This window comes from Chionomys nivalis, chromosome Y, assembly GCF_950005125.1.
Source record: "Chionomys nivalis chromosome Y, mChiNiv1.1, whole genome shotgun sequence".
Classification (NCBI taxonomy): domain Eukaryota; kingdom Metazoa; phylum Chordata; class Mammalia; order Rodentia; family Cricetidae; genus Chionomys; species Chionomys nivalis.
In genome coordinates, this window is record NC_080113.1 from 7,035,805 (window position 1) to 7,053,100 (window position 17,296).

Below are 17,296 nucleotides of genomic sequence, written 5' to 3' on the forward strand. Positions count from 1 at the left end.
TTTCCTTTGCTTCATTTTACACTAAACAATTCTAGACCCTAGAAAACACATGGTCCACTAATGAAATGTTCTGCCTCTCTCTAATTCAGAACAAGGGACAAATTTCCTGGATGCATTTTGATGTCCCCCTCCTGTAACATTTACTGAGTTTGCAAGACTCAGTAAAAACCTAAATGGTGTTAAATTCTATTTGTCTTTGCATGCCCAGATTGCTCAGTGGAAAAGAGAAATTTCTTCCATACTTGGAGAAAGCTTTCCCTTGTTCAGTGAAGCTATTTTGAGATGACTAGTTTGTGATGGCAAAAAGAAAACAAACAAATTAATAAAATACAGTTATCTTTGCCAGGCTTTTTGGACTTGCCACAAAAAAGTTAGACTTCCATAATTGGGAGGCTGAAGCCAGAGATTTTGACCAGCCTGGGACGTGTATCACAAAAGCTCTTTGCGCGTGTTTGGTTTCTGTTGTGGTCAGTGCATACTTGGATGGGGTGTCAAATGTGTAAGAGAAGCAACAGAAACAGAAGTAGCAAATGGCCATTTCAGATGGGGCTGGTTTTCGGTTCTTATGAAGACTTTCCCCTAGAGAAGTTGGCATTCCAGTGATGAGGCAGGTATCAGGGTGAACAGCTGACCATGCAGAGGTAGTAGTAGTAGTCAAGATAGGTATTGACTAGAGCTGTGTGGTGAGTTGAGGTGGGGGAAGACTACATCCCATTTATATCCCAAGGGAAAGTGTAACTGGAGGAGGTTTTGGGAAGTGTCATGTGAGTCGGTCTCTCAGAGAAATTTCTTGTGTGTGTGGTTTTATTTGGGTAATACTGGTTCCATTAACTGAAAAACCAGTAGCCATTTTTTGAACCTTTATTACCCTTCATGAGATAAATCCCTTCCTGTGGGCCGAGTCATATCAGATTTCTCTTGAAGGCTGTAACTACAAGTTACAAGTGAGAAATTTTATAGTTAGGCAAAGAGCAACCTGTGGGTTCGAGTCCAGCTGTTTCTGACGTTGGGTCATGTTGAGTATAGTGTCTTGATAAGTTATACCTGTGAAGTTGGTGTAATAATGGCTTGTAATTTAGAGAGGGTTAATGTGCATTTCTTAGTATTTCATCGACTTAATACCATATGAATCAGCAAGTTTAACTTGCTGTGTGTATGGCTCGTTGCCAATTTCCAAGAATGTGAGCCTAGGCTTTTTGGACTGACAATCTCAGTAACACTCTTTTAGTTATGGTCATTAACTTCTGTGACAAGGTTGAGAAAGAATCAAGCCAAGTACAAAATTATTACAGTTTAAGGCATTGAGGACTATAAGGAGGTGAAGTAGAGAAGCTGCACATTATGTTTTGTAACAAAATAGGACCAGGGTGTGGTTAATACGAGCTATAGAAATTCAGCAATCTTTAATCAACTAGAACTGATGGCTAATTCTGGCATATGGGATTATTTGTGCTACCAGTTATTTGTCTGCAGTAACATTCGTGAATGCTAGACACATAAACTCCGAGCCCAATATCACAGCCCAATATCAAGGAAACAAAGAGTAATAGTCAGGACAAGAATTAGTGGATCCTTAGGATCTCAGGACTGCCTAAGTTGATTTTGTGGGAAGTCCAGTAATTGTTTCTCCTCTTATCCTCCAGTTGTTTCACCTTGAACCAAAAAAAAAGAAGCAAGATTAGAATAGATGGTCTTTTCCATCTCTACCCCTTTGCTGTAAAGTAGTAGAAATATTAGTGGTATAGAAATATCAAGGGTTTGCTTTCTTTTTTTGATTGAAAATATATTCTGTAAAGAAAGCAACTAAATTATTGATCATTTTTATTCTTTATGTGTGTTGCTGGGCAATTGTGTTTGTGGTCTTAACTCTCCCATCATGGGCGTTGTCTGTTTCAGTGACTTTTCTCCAAAAGATGTGCATGATAGGTGTTAATATATTACTGCCAGAATTATAATTTGACATGAATGTGTATTTGATTTTGGCATTTCCTGATGCCATATATAGTGACAAGTTATATAATTAATAATACTACTTTACCAATAATGATGCAATGAGTTAAAATAAGAATAAGTGTGGTTAAGTAACAGGGTCTGGACAGTTGTAATTGTGGTTTATATCTTTACTCTAGAACTTGGGAGGCAGAGGCAGGTAGATATTGTGAGTTTGAGACTGACCTGGCTTACAAAGCAAGTTCCACCACAAATTCATACACACACACACGGAAGAGAGAGAGATAGGAGAGAGATAGGAGAGAGAGAGAGAGAGAGAGATCCTGTCTTGAAAATACAAAAAACTATTACAAACACTGCATCCAAAACAGTTCAGGAGAGGAAAGGATTTATTTATATTTCTAGGTTACATCATTGAGAGAAATCAGGGCAAGAAATCTAAACAAAAACAGTGGAGGAGTACTACTTGTTGCTTATCCAAAGCCTCATTTTAACATTTGGAGACTTTATTTATTTTCTCCTCTAGTACTGGACCCCATCTGGCCTGAACCTCTGTAGTTCCTGTGATGCTTTCTGAGTTTCCATGAGTTCATATGTGCATGATTCATATTGTGTCTGGAAGTCAGTGTTTCCTTGCAGTCATCCATCTATGGCTCTTAGTTATTCTGTCTTACCTTCTGCGCAGCTCCCTGAACCCTGAAGGGAAGGTTTTGATGAAGACATCGCATTAGGCCTGTGTTCCAAACTCTCTCATTTTTTTCTTTCTTTTTTTTATTTTTTATTGCTTTATAAATACTATTTAAAATTTTCACTTGCTCTCTTCCTCCCATTTCCCTCCCATTGCCCCTTTCACCACCCCCTCAACTCCTGAGAAAGGGCATGGTACTCTGCCCTGTAAGGAAGTCCACGGTCCTCCCACTCACATCCAGGTCTAGGAAGGTGTGCATCCAAACATACCAGGATCCCAAAAAGCCATTACATGCAGTAGAGACAAACCCCAGTGCCATTATCATTGGGTTTTCAGTCAGCCCCCATTGTCAGCCACATTCAGAGGGTCCAGTTTGATCACATGCTCGTTCAGTCCCAGTCCAGCTGGCCTTGGTGAGCTCCCAATAGATCAGCCCCACCGTCTCAGTGGATGGGTGCACCCCTCATTGTCCTGACTTCCTTGTTCATGATCTCCCTCCTTCTGCTCCTCATTTGGACCTTGGGAGCTCAGTCCGGTGCTCCAGTGTGGGTCTCTGTCTCTATCTCCATCCATCGCTAGATGAAGATTCTTTGGTGATATGCAAGATATTCATCAGTGTGGCTATAGGATCCGGTCATTTCAGGCTCGCTCTCCTCTGCTGCCCAAGGAACAAGCTGGGAACTTCTCCTTGGACACCTGGGAACCCCTCTAGAGTCAAGTCTCTTGCCAACCCTAAAATGGCTCCCTTAATTAAGATATCTACTTTCCTGCTCCAATATGTACCAATCCTCCATCCCAACCATCCTATTCCCCCAAGTTCTCCTCATCCTCCCCTTCTCACTTATCTCTCTCCATCTCCCTCACCCCACCTCATCCCCAAGATGCCAATCTTTAACTGGCAGTCTTGTCTACTTCCAATATCCAGGATAACTGTATGTTTTCCTTTGGGTTCACCTTATTTAGCTTCTCTAGGATCACAAATTATAGGCTCAATGTCCTTTATTTATAGCTAGAATACACTAATGAGTGAGTACATACCATATTCATCTTTTTGGGTCTGGGTTACCTCAATCAGAATAGTGTTTTCTATTTCATCCATTTGCTTGCAAAATTCAAGAAGTCATTGTTTTTTACTGCTGAGTAGTACTCTAATATGTATATATTCCACATTTTCTTCATCCATTTCTCCATTGAAGGACATCTAGGTTGTTTCCAGGTTCTGGCTATTACAAACAATGCTGCTATGAACATAGTTGAACAGATGCTTTTGTCATATGATAGGGCATCTCTTGGGTATATTTCCAAGAGTGGTGTTGCTGGGTCCAGGGGTAGGTTGATCCCACATTTCCTGAGAAACCGCCACACTGATTTCCAAAGTGGTTGTACAAGTTTGCATTCCCACCAGCAATGGATGAGGGTACCCCTTTCTCCACAACCTCTCCAGCAAAGGCTATCCTTGGTGTTTTTGATTTTAGCCATTCTGACAGGTGTAAGATGGTATCTCAAAGTTGTTTTATTTGCATTTCCCTGATCACTAAGGAGGTTGAGCATGACCTTAAGTGTCTTTTGGCCATTTGAATTTCTTCTGTTAAGAATTCTCTGTTCAGTTCAGTGCCCCATTTTATAATTGGATTGATTAACCTTTTACGGTCTAGTTTCTTGAGTTCTTTATATATTTTGGAGATCAGACCTTTGTCTGTTGCGGGGTTGGCAAAGATCTTCTCCCAATCTGTGGGTTGCCTTTTTGTCTTAGTGACAGTGTCCTTTGCTTTACAGAAGCTACTCAGTTTCAGGAGGTCCCATTTATTCAATGTTGCCCTTAATGTCTGTGCTGCTGGGGTTATACATAGGAAGCGATCTCCTGTGCCCATATGTTGTAGGGTACTTCCCATTTTCTCTTCTATCAGGTTCAGTGTGTTCAGACTGATATTGAGGTCTTTGATCCATTTGTACTTGAGTTTTGTGCATGGTGATAGATATGGGTCTATTTTCATTCTCCTACAGGTTGACATGCAGTTCTGACAGCACCATTTGTTGAAGATGCTTTCTTTCTTCCATTGTACACTTTTAGCTCCTTTGTCAACAATCAGATGTTCATAGGTTTGTGGGTTAAAATCCGGGTCTTCTATTCGATTCCATTGATCGACTTCTCTTTTTTTATACCAATACCAAGCTGTTTTCATTACATTGTAATAGAGTTTGAAGTCAGGGATGGTAATGCCTCCAGAAGTTCCTTTTTTGTATTAGATTGTTTTGGTTATCCTGGGTTTTTTGTTTTTCCATATAAAGTTGATTATTGTTTTCTCAAAATCTGTAAAGAATTTTATTTGGACTTTTATGGGGATTCCATTGAATTTATAGGTTGCTTTTAGTAGAATTGCCATTTTTACTATGTTGATCCTACCCATCCAAGAGCATAAGAGATCCTTCCATTTTCTGGTATCCTCCTCAATTTCTTTCTTCAATGCCTTAAAGTTCTTGTCAAATAGATCTTTCACTTCCTTGGTTAGAGTTACCCCAAGATACTTTATGCTATTTGTGGCTATCGTGAAAGGTGAAGTTTCTCAGAATTCCCTCTCTGCTACTCTATCCTTTGTGTATAGGAGGACAACTGATTTTTTTTTTCGAGACAGGGTTTCTCCGTAGCTTTTGCTTCCTGTCCTGGAACTAGCTCTTGTAGACCATGCCTGCTTCGAACTCACAGAGATCCGCCTGCCTCTGCCTCCCGAGTACTGGGATAAAAGGTGTGCACCACCACCACCCGGCTTGCAACTGATTTGAGTTGATCTTGTATCCTGACACATCACTGAAGTTATTTGTCAGCTGTAAGAGTTCTTTGGTAGAGTTTTGGGGATCACTAATGTACACTATCTTATCTTCTGCAAATAACGAAAGTTTGACTTCTTTTTTTCTGATTCGAATCCCCTTGATCTTCTTATGTTGTCTTATTGCTATTGCTAGAACTTCAAGTACTATGTTGGAGAGATATGGAGAGAGTGGACAGCCTTGTCTTGTTCCTGATTTTAGTGGAATGGCTTTGAGTTTCTCTCCATTTAATTTGATCTTAGCTGTTGGTTTGTTATATATTGCTTTTATTATATTTAGTTATGATCCTTGTATCCCTAACCTTTCCAAAACCTTTATCATAAAGGGGTGTTGAATTTTGTCAAATGCTTTTTTCACATCTAATGAAATGATCGTATGGTTTTTTCTTTCAGTTTATTTATATGATGGATTACATTGATAGATTTTTGTATATTGAAACAGCCCTGCATCTCTGGGATGAAGCCTACTTGATCATAATGGATAATTTTTCTAATGTGTTCTTGGATTCTGTTTGCCAGAATTTTATTGAGAAATTTTGCATTGATTTTCGTGAGGGAGACTGGTCTGTAATTCTCTTCCTTGGTTAAGTCTTTGTGTGGTTTTGGAAGCAGGGTGACTGTATCTTCATAAAAAGAGTTTGGCAAAGACTCTTCTGATTTTATTATGTGAAACACTTTAAGGAGTATAGGTATCAGTTCTTCTTGGAAGTTCTGATAAAATTCTGCATGAAAACCATCAGGTCCTGGGCTTTTTTTGGATGGGAGGTTTTTTTATGACAGCTTCTATTTCCTCACAACTTTTAGGTCTATTTAATTTGTTCACCTGGTCTTGATTTAATTTTGGTAAATGGTACTTAATTAAAAACAAGTCCATTTCTTTTACATTTTCCAACTTTGTGGCATATAACGTTTTGTAGTAAGACCTATTGATTCTCTGAATTTCCTCAGTGTCTGTTGTTATGTCCCCCTTTTCATTTCTGATCTTCTTAATTTGCAGGTTTTCTCTCTGCCTTATGGTTAGTTTGGATAAAGGTTTGTCAATCTTGTTGACTTTCTCAAAGAACCAGCTCCTTGTTTCATTGATTCTTTGGATTGTATTCTGCGTTTCTGTTTTGTTGATTTCAGCCCTCAGTTTGATTATTTCCAGTCTTCTACTCCCCCTGGGTGAGTCTGCTTCTTTTTTTTTCTAGAGCTTTCAGGTGTGCTCTTAAGTCTCCACTGCGAGCTTTCTTCATTTTTTTTTGTTTTGTTTTTAATGTGGGCACTAAGAGCTATGAACTTTCCTCTTAGCACTGCTTTCATAGTGTCCCATAGGTTTGGGTATGTATTGTTTAAATTTGTTTTTATCCTGGAATATTTTGTTTTCTCCATTGATGGTGAATGAAAGCTTAGCTGGGCAAAGCAGTCTGGGATTGCATCCCTGGTCTCTTACTTTCTGCAGCACATCTATCCAAGACCTGGTTTTCATGGTTTCCATAGAAAAGTTAGATTAAGTCTGATTGGTTTACCTTTATAAGTTACTTGACCTTTTTTCTTTGCAGCTCTTAATATTCCTTCTTTATTCTGTATGCTTTGCGTTTTGATTATTATATGGCAAGGGAATTTTTTTTTTTGATCCAGTCTATTCGGTGTTCTATATGCTTCTTGAACCTTCATAGGAATATCCTTTAGGTTTGAAAAGTTTTCTTCTATAATTTTGTTGAATATATTTCCTGGGCCATTGAGCTGTAATTCTCCTTCTTCTACCCCTATTCTTACATTTGGTCTTTTTATTGTGTCCCAGATTTCCTGGATGTTTTGTGATGAGAATTTGTTGGATTTGCTGTTTTCTTTGATCAGTGCTTTTTTTTCTCTATGGTATCTTCAGCATCTGTGATTCTTTCTTCTATCTCTTGTATTCTGTTGGTTATGCTTGTCTCTGTAGTCTCTGTTCATTTATCTAGATTTTCCATATCCTGCTGGCCCTTAGTTTGTGTTTGTGTTTTCTTCCTTGCCTCCATTTCAGTTTTCAAGTCTTGAACTGTTTCCTTTATCTGTTTGATTGTTTTTTTCTTGGTTTCCTAGGGTATCTTTTATGGATTGACTCAATTCTTCATACTTTTTGTTATTCTTCTCATCCATTTCTTTAAGGGAGTTTTTCATATCCTGTTTAAGGGACTCTATCTCTTTCATAATGTCAATTTTTTCTACTTCTTCTGGATTGGGGTTTTCAAGTTTTCCTGTTGTATGTTCATTGGGTTCTGGTGTTACCATGTTGTTTTTCAGGTTGTTGGAGGAATTTTTGCATTGGCGCCTGCCCATCTCTTCCTTCAAAAGCTCTCCAGTGGATCTTCTGGTTCAGGATCAGGGCTCCTTGCTGGCCAGGGACCAGTCTGACAGGTTGTCCTCAGCACAGGGACAGGACTCTTGGAGTTCGAAGGACCCCGCAGACAAAAGGGCAACTTGGGGGAGTAGGGGAGGGTTGTGTGGAGCCAAGAAGCCCTGCAGCAGGAGCTGGAGGGGCCGTGCACTCCCCTCCTGCTGGGGGGGTGCACACTCACTCCTCTGAGTGGGTAGCCTCAGTGCAGGAACAGAAACTGTTCCTGGGCCAAGGACCTCACAGACACTAGTGCAGGCTTGGAGCAGCTTTATTCTTAAGACAGAAAAACTCTGGGTCAACTCAATATCAGGTTGACCCTGGGGGAGGGTAAGGCAGTCTCTTTTAAGCTTGCTTAGGGGAATTCCAGCTGTTACTTTGAAGTGATTGAGTACAGACCCTTACTAGACAGGAATCATTTTATGATTGACTCATGACATCTAGTCAACAAATGCAGTTGTGGTGTCAGGGGTCTGTTTGCCATATCAGGGGTCTATTTTACTGAAAATATCAAGAACAGTTCCTGCTGGTGGCTCAGTAGACCCTGATTAGTCATCAAACTGTATGTATTTCCTGAGGGTCTGGTTGAAGTCAGACATGAGACAACATAGGATGGCAGACATTTCAGCATACTGACCCCTCTGGGAAAAAAAAAACAATGGGACCAGTACTTTAATATTTTGAATTTAAGTGCCCATATATAATACAGCTTTTTCTTATAATTAAACTCATGATTCATGATGGCAAAGAGCCAAAAGTTCACATAGGGAGGCTTGTTATAGGAGACTCAGAGGTTACTATTACTGTGGTAGTGGAACAGAGGTTCAGTTAGGTGTTTCCGGGAGATGTCCTGTGGAGACAGGAGACTGAGTCAGGGAGAGAAATGGATTTACTAAATTGTTGGTCTTGGTAGTTCTGATGTTTGAGGGCCCTGAAGTTAGTCCCTGTCCCATTTTCCTTAAAGAGGGCCTTGGGGAGAAATACCAGGATCATGGGTAGTAAGAGGCCAGGCCCAGAGCAAAGCAACCAAGTCAGAAACATGAAGGAATGACCTCACTGCATCAAACAGGTACAAGATCCTTCACTCGGGAAGCCAGTGCTTGTATCTGACCCTAGCTGGGAAGTAGAGCTTGATTTGTATGTAGCTTGTGGACGATGTTCTGAATGAATTGAAAGACAAGACACAAGTGAAGGTAGATGATCCTCAGACTGATCATTTGTTGCCTCTTCCATCATTAGGGGCATTAGTTAATGAGGATAAAGGCCTGGATACAAAGGTGGTATCCTGAATCTGCAGATGGTTGGTGGAAGTGAAGGAGTTGTCATATAGTGAATCACCAGATGATCCAGAATCCAGAGGGTATGTCAGCTTCCTGAGGAAATACACAAGTATACCCTCTTCCAAAAGTTAAGTGTGGGATTGAATATGACCCACAAAGAAAGGGCAACCCTCCTTTTCTTTCTAATAGCACTTTGTAAATCCTATAATGACAGGAAAATGGTAGTATGAGCTGTGGGCAAAAAAAGTTTCAATACAAGGAAACAAGTCAGACACACTCATAACAGGTATCTGTGTAAATGTTAAAATGTTGTGCATGTAAGAATTTTGAAATGACCAACAACACTGCTTTTCATTTTACACTTTGGCAGAGGATTCCCCTGTCTGAAATTATACTTCTTCCTCATTTATAACATAGGCTGTTGTTCTACTGGCATACCCATCTGTAAAGACAAGCTTGTGGGGTAGAGGTTTGACTTGGAGGTCAAGAGAAAAATAAAAGCATGAGATTTAGCAAAATGTAACATTGGGGAGGCTGAGAGATCCAAAAGCTCCACCAGGGAGCTAAGAGGAGCTATGATGAAGCAGGGTGGGCATCATGGTGACAGCTCATGCTGGAAATGATGTGGTGCCAAGGAAACATTCCTCGTTTGCTAGTAGGAGTGTAAACTTGTACAGCCTCTATGGAATCACTTTAGTGGTTCTTGAGGAAGACAAGAATTTATTTACATCAAGCTCCAGCTACACACACACTCATCTTCATTGCGACTATTCATAAGAACCAGAAATTGGAAACAACATAGATATTCCTCAACAGAAGAACGGATAAAGAAAACCTGATACTTTTACATATGGAGTACTGTGTAATTTGTATGCAATAGAGCAAACGAAAAAATCATCCTAAATGAGTTATCTTGACCTACATATAAATATGGTATGCATTTGCTTATATGTGCATATTATCTGTGAAATCAATGATAACAAACCTAGTATCTATTAACCCAGAGGTGTTATATATAGAGGAAGGGATGAGGGCAAACACATGGATCTCCTTTGGAAGAGGGAATAGATCTTTTGGGTGGATTGACAGGGTGTGGGAGGATAAGAATAGGAGAACCAGGTACAGAGTGGAAGGAGATTTGTGTTGAGAGAGTTAATTTTGGAGAGCGATGGATGGAATAGAAGGGCTATTTTGTGAGAATATGTGGAAACCTAGCATAATAGGAACTCTCTATAATTAAAGAAAGGAATCTAAGTGAGGGCTCTTAATTACAGGTAAGACAGAGTCCAAGAGTCTTTTATCACCAAATGAGAATACATTGCATCCAATTTTTGGCCAAAAGGGTCCCATGGAATCCCCAAATATCCAGCCTACTGCTAAGACAATGGACTGTCCACCACAAACTGACAGTAGGTCTCGTTTACCAAGGAAAACACCCATGTAACTCACTGAGCATGGAGAAGTCCAGTTGGCACCTACACAGAACCTCCACCATACATACATACATACATACACACATATATACATTCTACTGTCTTTGGTGTGGGAACATACTCTGCAGGCTACTAAAGAGACATGCAGACATGAACTCTGCCACCAAACATTTGAGCTACAATATATTCTGCCTGACAATGATGGTATAGAACTTGTGGGAGCAACCAACTGATGTCTAATTAGACTCAAGGCCCACTCCACAAGACAGAACCCCTACCCCACACTGCTTGTGTGACCAAGAACCGGAGACCAGATAGCCAAGAGACCTAAGGCAAACACTACAGATAACAATAATAATGATGATAAGAGTAATAAAATAATACTAATATATCAATAAAATGATTCCTGATGATACCCTGCTACACTCACAGAGCAGTGCCTTGTCATGTTAACAACAGAGAGGCTCCTTCCTCAGCAGATGAGAACAGATGCAGAGACCCAGTTCCAGTTCTTACTCAGAGAAAGAATCTAAATAAGACATCTTCATCAAATTCCTCCCCACAGTACCAAGGGACTCTTGCAGAAGAGGGGGTGCAAAGAGTGTAAGAGCCAGAGGCATGAGGACACCAAGACAATGATGTCCTCTGAATCAACTAAGCCAAGCGCTGAAGAACTCTCAGAGTCTGCAGCAGCAAGCACAGGGTGTACACGAGTCTACCTACCAGGTCATCTGTTAAATATATCAGAGCTTTCATTTTAGTATTTTTATAGAATTCCTGAACATGTGAATGAGTGGATCTCCAGCTCTTGAGTCTGTTCTTGGTGCTCTTCCCTTCCTGTTGGAGTTGCCTTGTCCAGTTTTTATGATTGTTTTTGTTCTAAATTATTATATCTAGTCATATTAGGTTGTTATCTCTCAGAAGCGTGTTCTTTTCTAATGACAGAAAGACAGTGGAGGGGAGAAGATGTGGGGACTAACTGAAAGGAGTAGATAGTAGAGAAACTATCATTAGGTATTTTAAAAAGAATTTACTGTAAATGAAAAGAAAAGAATCATTAGAAATGAAAAACATGAAAGAAAGGAGAAAGATAATGACAAAGCTCTCAAATATTGAATCCAGTTCTCAAGGTATTGAAATCAGGCATATGGAAACCTCCTTAATCTCATCTAATTAACATACCCAATTAAATATACCACTATATCCTAACACAGGGTTTTACCCTTTACCTTTACAAACTGCTATTTGCCAACAGGCCACGTTTGTCTCCTCTCTATCCAGAGGCAGTCCTTTGTCTTTCTGGAACAAATGTCCTTGGCCCTTTCATTTGTTCCCTTCCCCTTCTCCCTAGTCGCTATCTTCTTTCCCATTGTATACTAGTTCATGCTAGCACAAACCTCCTCTGCTTCTCTTCTTCAAAATTATACCTATTGAAAGACCCTCGGGGAGGACCTTCCCTCAGGAGAAGACCCCTGAACCCAAGGAACAGTCCGAGACCACTGGCTGCAACGGCAAGAGGTTTATTGGGTGTACACAGGTACCTGCGGGCGGCAAAGTCTTTCAGAGAACTTGCGCGCCCTGCAGTCTGGGAAAAGGTCTTTTTATAGGAAAAGTGCAGCAGAAGCAGTCATACAGAAGCAGATGGATGGCTACAGGGATCCCATTGGTCAGTTCGAATGAGGTGAAGGGTTCACTTGGGGACAAGCTCCTCGGGGACATGAAGATCTGATAATAGCTGACTTGGCTCTATCTAGGGCTCATGTGGATTTTCCCAGAACTTTTCGTTCCCTTCCTAGGCCTGATGTTTGACCACAGATATTCTGTTTGGCAGCCTAGGAGTACCGACTTTACCTTGAACTAATACTTGTTTGTGTGTAGGCCTTGCAAAATGGCATCACAGCAGCTAAGCTGGGGTCTTTCACTATGAGGTTATTTGCTGCTGTTTTCTGGTTTTCCCCTGAGTCATAATGTAGTCACTTTAACCTTTCTTTCCCACTTAATAAAGGATTTCTCTGAAAAACCACGTGTTTGTGTGCTGTTTGTATCTAATCCTGGTTCTGAGAGGAAGCCCCTGCCATGTGGCAGTGGGTTGAGGGGATCCCCATCAGATAGGAGCTTTTTCTTTATTTTTTTTTTACAAAGAATTAATTTGGAACTTTCCATGCTGTATTACTAGTTAGCAACTGTTGTGTCTACTAGATTTTTACTTAATTTAGCAAATGCCTAGAGAGTGTGTGGCATTATTCTGAGTCCTCATTACTATGAGAAGGAAGTAGCACAGGCTCTGCCTAATCTGTCCCTCTGGGATTCTTATTTTTGCTCAAGATATAACTTCTTAAGAGTTGGTGTGCCGGGTGGTGGTGGCGCACGCCTTTAATCCCAGCACTTGGGAGGCAGAGGCAGGCGGATCTCTGTGAGTTCGAGACCAGCCTGGTCTACAAGAGCTAGTTCCAGGACAGGATACAAAACCACAGAGAAACCCTCTCTTGAAAAAGAAAAAAAAAAGAGTTGGTGAAATCTGTAAAACAAGGGGATAAAATGTCTATAAAACAATGGAATCTTATGGAGACTAGGCAGAGCAAAAATACATACTCTTCCTTTGCTGTTAATGTAGAGAAAAAACCACAGCAAGGAGTTGACTTCCTACTCCTATCCACCCTACAAGCTGGACTTTGAATGAGAAGCGCATGCTTTTTGAAAGTGGATTTAGCTTCTTCATAGAACCCCGAGTTTCCCTCAAAGGAACACGGAAAGTTTTTGGAGAAGGACACACTTTAATGGTCAGTTTTCTCTTCACTATTCTCACCTCTATCAGCTTTTGTGAATAATGCACAAACACATTTATTTCTCTCCGAGGAGAAGCACTTTCTTGGAAGCGGTAGAAAGCATTGCGAGAATCGGAGGGGAGTGTTCCCCTCCGCTCTCTTGCTTGACTTTGAAAGACAAGCCCATTCTTTTGGAAGTGAGTGTATTCAGATTCGTAAAAGACTTGTGAGTTTCCCTCCAAGACATACTCCATAAGCTTACCTGAAAAACTCATATGTCTACTGCACCCACCTAAGGGCTGGCCTATCAAAGGCCAAGCAGTTTCTTTATTAATTAACCAATGAAAGCAACAGATAGATAGATGACCTTCCCACATCATTTCCCCTTTTTCTGTTTAAACAAAAAAGTAGGCTTTAACTTTAACATAGTAAAATTACATATAACAAAACTGTTATCAAGCAAGAATTACAGTTACAATATTTATATCTATTTTATCTCTTATCATAACTAAGGAAAACTATAACTATAACTAACCATTCTTCAACTCTATCAAATACTCCAGAAGGATATAATATTACCTAAGCAAACAGAAGTCCAAAGCTCTAGAAATGACAGAGACATCTCGCTGCCTGGACAGTCATCCAAAGTTCCTCTGTACCGTTGGGGCATCCATCTTCGGCCTTCAGGCCCATAGTATCCAGCAGACTTTTCCATGAAGCAGGAAATTCCAAAGACAGTTCAGTCACTTTTGCTGTGTCCTGCAGAATGTCTCGCAGACTCTTTCATGAATCAGGAACCCCGAAAGAAAATCTCACCTTTAGGCAAGTTCAGCAGTCCTCTCTCTGCGGGTTCTCTGTGTCCAGTTTATGCAACAGTCCAGGCAAGAGCAGTTTCTTGCCCAAATGGCTATCAAACTCCATAAGGAGCCTCTTCGATGCCCATCTTCCTCTCGAAGTAGATTGGTGCTGCCAGGAGAGGACGTGTCTCATTGTCATGAAAAACCCTAAGTTATTAAAACATTTAAATGCCATATTCTGTAGTCTTTGAAAGAGATGAAGAATGTCTATCTGAAATATATCTACGCACATCTAACTAACATGACCAAACTTGACTAGTATAGGTGATTATCTATGAACATATATTTCCTAATTATACATTACATTTTTACATGAACTACACAATCACAATACCTTAATCAATATCAGAAACACATATACATATAACAAAATTGACTTTAAAATCCATCCCAATGCAAATTATCCATATCTATATCATATCCCCCTTTAAATGTAAAAGAACATTTATAAACAATATTTGGGAACATGGGTGCAGTTATTTCTCTCCAAACTGCTTCGAGCTGAATGGGGGCACTGATAATCAGATCTTTCATGGTGTAACCTGTGTGCCAGGTTTATCTCAGTCATCAGTTGAGCGAAGTAATTTTTTAAGGGTATTCACAGCAACCTTTCAGGAGGGCGTGGTCTATCATACCATATTGGTATAGACGCAATCCACAGGGTCTCATCCTCTGTGAAAACAAAAGAAGACCCTCTCCAAAGCATCATGTTCTTAGACCCAAATTCTGAAGTCAAACCTTTATGAAATCCATTCTGGTTTACCTTGGCAACCCATATAATGAAATGTCTCTCTGTACTTAGATCCTTCAGTTAAAAATTTTAAAGGAAACACAATAAAATACATAATCCAGAATCTCTGTGAATTTTCCATTTTTACGTGGCTTATTTTCCTTTATTTCTTTTTTTTCACTTTAGAAATGGTTTTATTTATGCACAAATTAATAGACAACATTCTTTCCATCTTTCCATTCTGTTTTCCAAAAACAAAGAGTTTTTGTTTGGCTGGTTTTTTTTTAAAGAAAATCAAAAATGTTTAGTGTGATGGTGCACACCTTTAATCCCAGCATACAGGAGGCAGAGGCAGGTAGATCTCTGTGAGATCCAGGACAGCTAAAGCTGCACAAAAGAGAGACCCTGTCTCAAAAAAAAAAAAAAGAAAAGAAAAAGAAAACCACAAAATAAAATTTAAAAGGCACCAAGATTCTTCTGCTTCTAGACCATTGCTGGGCTGGAGAGAATTGGGGGTGGAGGGAGCAGAAGTCCCAACTTGGAGTTGAGCATTCTCCAAAGCAGTAACAAGGTATCATCCAGGAAGTTTATTAAGCCCTGCCCCGCCCCACCCCCACCCCACAAGCTACCAACTACACAGCTGAAGCAGGGCAGAAAGCCCAGCATAACTCAGAAGCACGGGGGCACTGTATGAGGCCATAATGCAACTCTAAGGAGATACTAAACAGACTAAAGCAAAACAAGAGACTGGGGTTGTCATGAGAATGGTTAGTTCCTTGCTGTGACCTCTGCATCAATAACCCTAACAAACTATCCTAGTGCAAGGAAAATATTATTTTATTACAAATTTCACACTAGCATAATAGTCAATGCAGAAACGCTGCCTGGTGCCATTAAGCAACAATTCAACCATGTTATGCCCAAGGTTCACACCTTCATCTGCACACAAACTTTCATGTTTCTGTGAGCATAACACAGTGAAGCAGAACATTGAGTTGAGACCCACATGGATGTTTTTACAGGCTGCACTGTAGAGAGAAGCACGCGAGTCACCTTTGCCTGGGGGACATTATGTAACCAATCAATAACTTAGGGACCAACAGTGTGCATAGGGCTGGCTGCAGGCAGCACCATTAGGAAGCGCCCTCCATGTCCACATCCTCCTGTAACGGCTGTACCATTTTTTCCTCCAGCTGCTTTCCTTTGCCTGCAAGAGGAGCCCGGATAAGGTGGATGTTCTGTTTGACTTTGATATCCTGAACCTTCTGTAGCTCTTTGTTTTTCTTCAACCTGTTCATTATAGACTTAGCCTGCCGTTTCTGTTTGATCTCTTCAACCCTCTTCATTGCATCAATACTTTTATTCCACAGCTCTCGCTGGTATTTCACAGGTTCATTTCTACGTTTTTCAAATTCAAATGAGTTGTCCACCGTGAGCTCCTTGCCAGCTGCCTTCCGGAAGGCTTTATTCCACCTGACCTTGCGTGGATTCCACTTCTTCTTGAAGTTTCTATGACACTTGGATTTGCAAAATCGGAACACCTTGCAGTCATTGCAGACGAACATCATGCCATGACCAGGGTAGATCGGCCCGGAACAGAAATAACATTTCTCCATCCTCATGTTGACTCCACGTGGGCCCCACCTCCCAGGCACCGAACTTCTTTTCCTTTATTTCTTATAATACTCTTTCTCTTTAAAGACTTTACCCTTTTTTTTCTCTCTTTATATTTTTTCTTCTCTCTCCCAAGCCTATGTCTGAATCTGTCCTATTGTGAATCTGTAATTCTTTACTATCCAGGAGCACTTCATAAAATGCTTTACTATCCAGGAGCCTTCTTAAAAACTTAAGTTGCACCATGTAGAGGTAATATGGTACTGCCTGTTTACTGCCAGTCTAAACCTCAACTGCACTGTTATTATGGTAATTACGATCGTTCCTGCCTGAGGTCAGCACAGTTCAGCAAGGTGGAGCAGCTTGTGTCTCTGAGCTGCAGAGCAGTTGGCTGCTCTGGATGTTGGCGCCACCTCTCCAATTTCAAAATGGAGTACTTACCATTTTGTGCTAGCTCTGGGGCCGCCAGGTAGGAGCCACACTCAGCACTTTAACTCTGAGACTGAACGTGTGGCACAGAAACTCTTTTCATCTAAGTTACAGCCAAATCTGACACGCAGAGCACTGCATAGTCTGGAAACACCTTTCTGTATGGTGGCAGGAATCCGCCATGCTCTTCCACCTGCCTAAGCCTGATTCGGCCATCTGCCCAGGTGCAGGCGGGGAGCGCTGAGCCATTGGCATGGTCTCAGCTACTTTCCTCCTGATCCCAAGTGGGAACAGAAACATTCAGTCCCATAAAAGCCATTGAAATGCTTTAAAAAGCCAGAGTTTGCAGTGGCAGCACAGCCCCAGGAA

At 40.7% G+C, this 17,296-nt stretch overlaps 1 protein-coding gene across 1 annotated transcript; it reads right to left on the minus strand.

Moving 5' to 3' along the window:
- Nucleotides 1–16,017: 16,017 nt before the first annotated feature.
- On the minus strand, nucleotides 16,018–16,506 carry LOC130868862 (probable ribosome biogenesis protein RLP24). Its single transcript, XM_057760874.1, has one exon. It carries the CDS (start codon nucleotides 16,504–16,506, stop codon nucleotides 16,018–16,020), a length of 489 nt encoding a protein of 162 aa, XP_057616857.1.
- Between the last annotated feature and the right edge of the window lie 790 nt (nucleotides 16,507–17,296).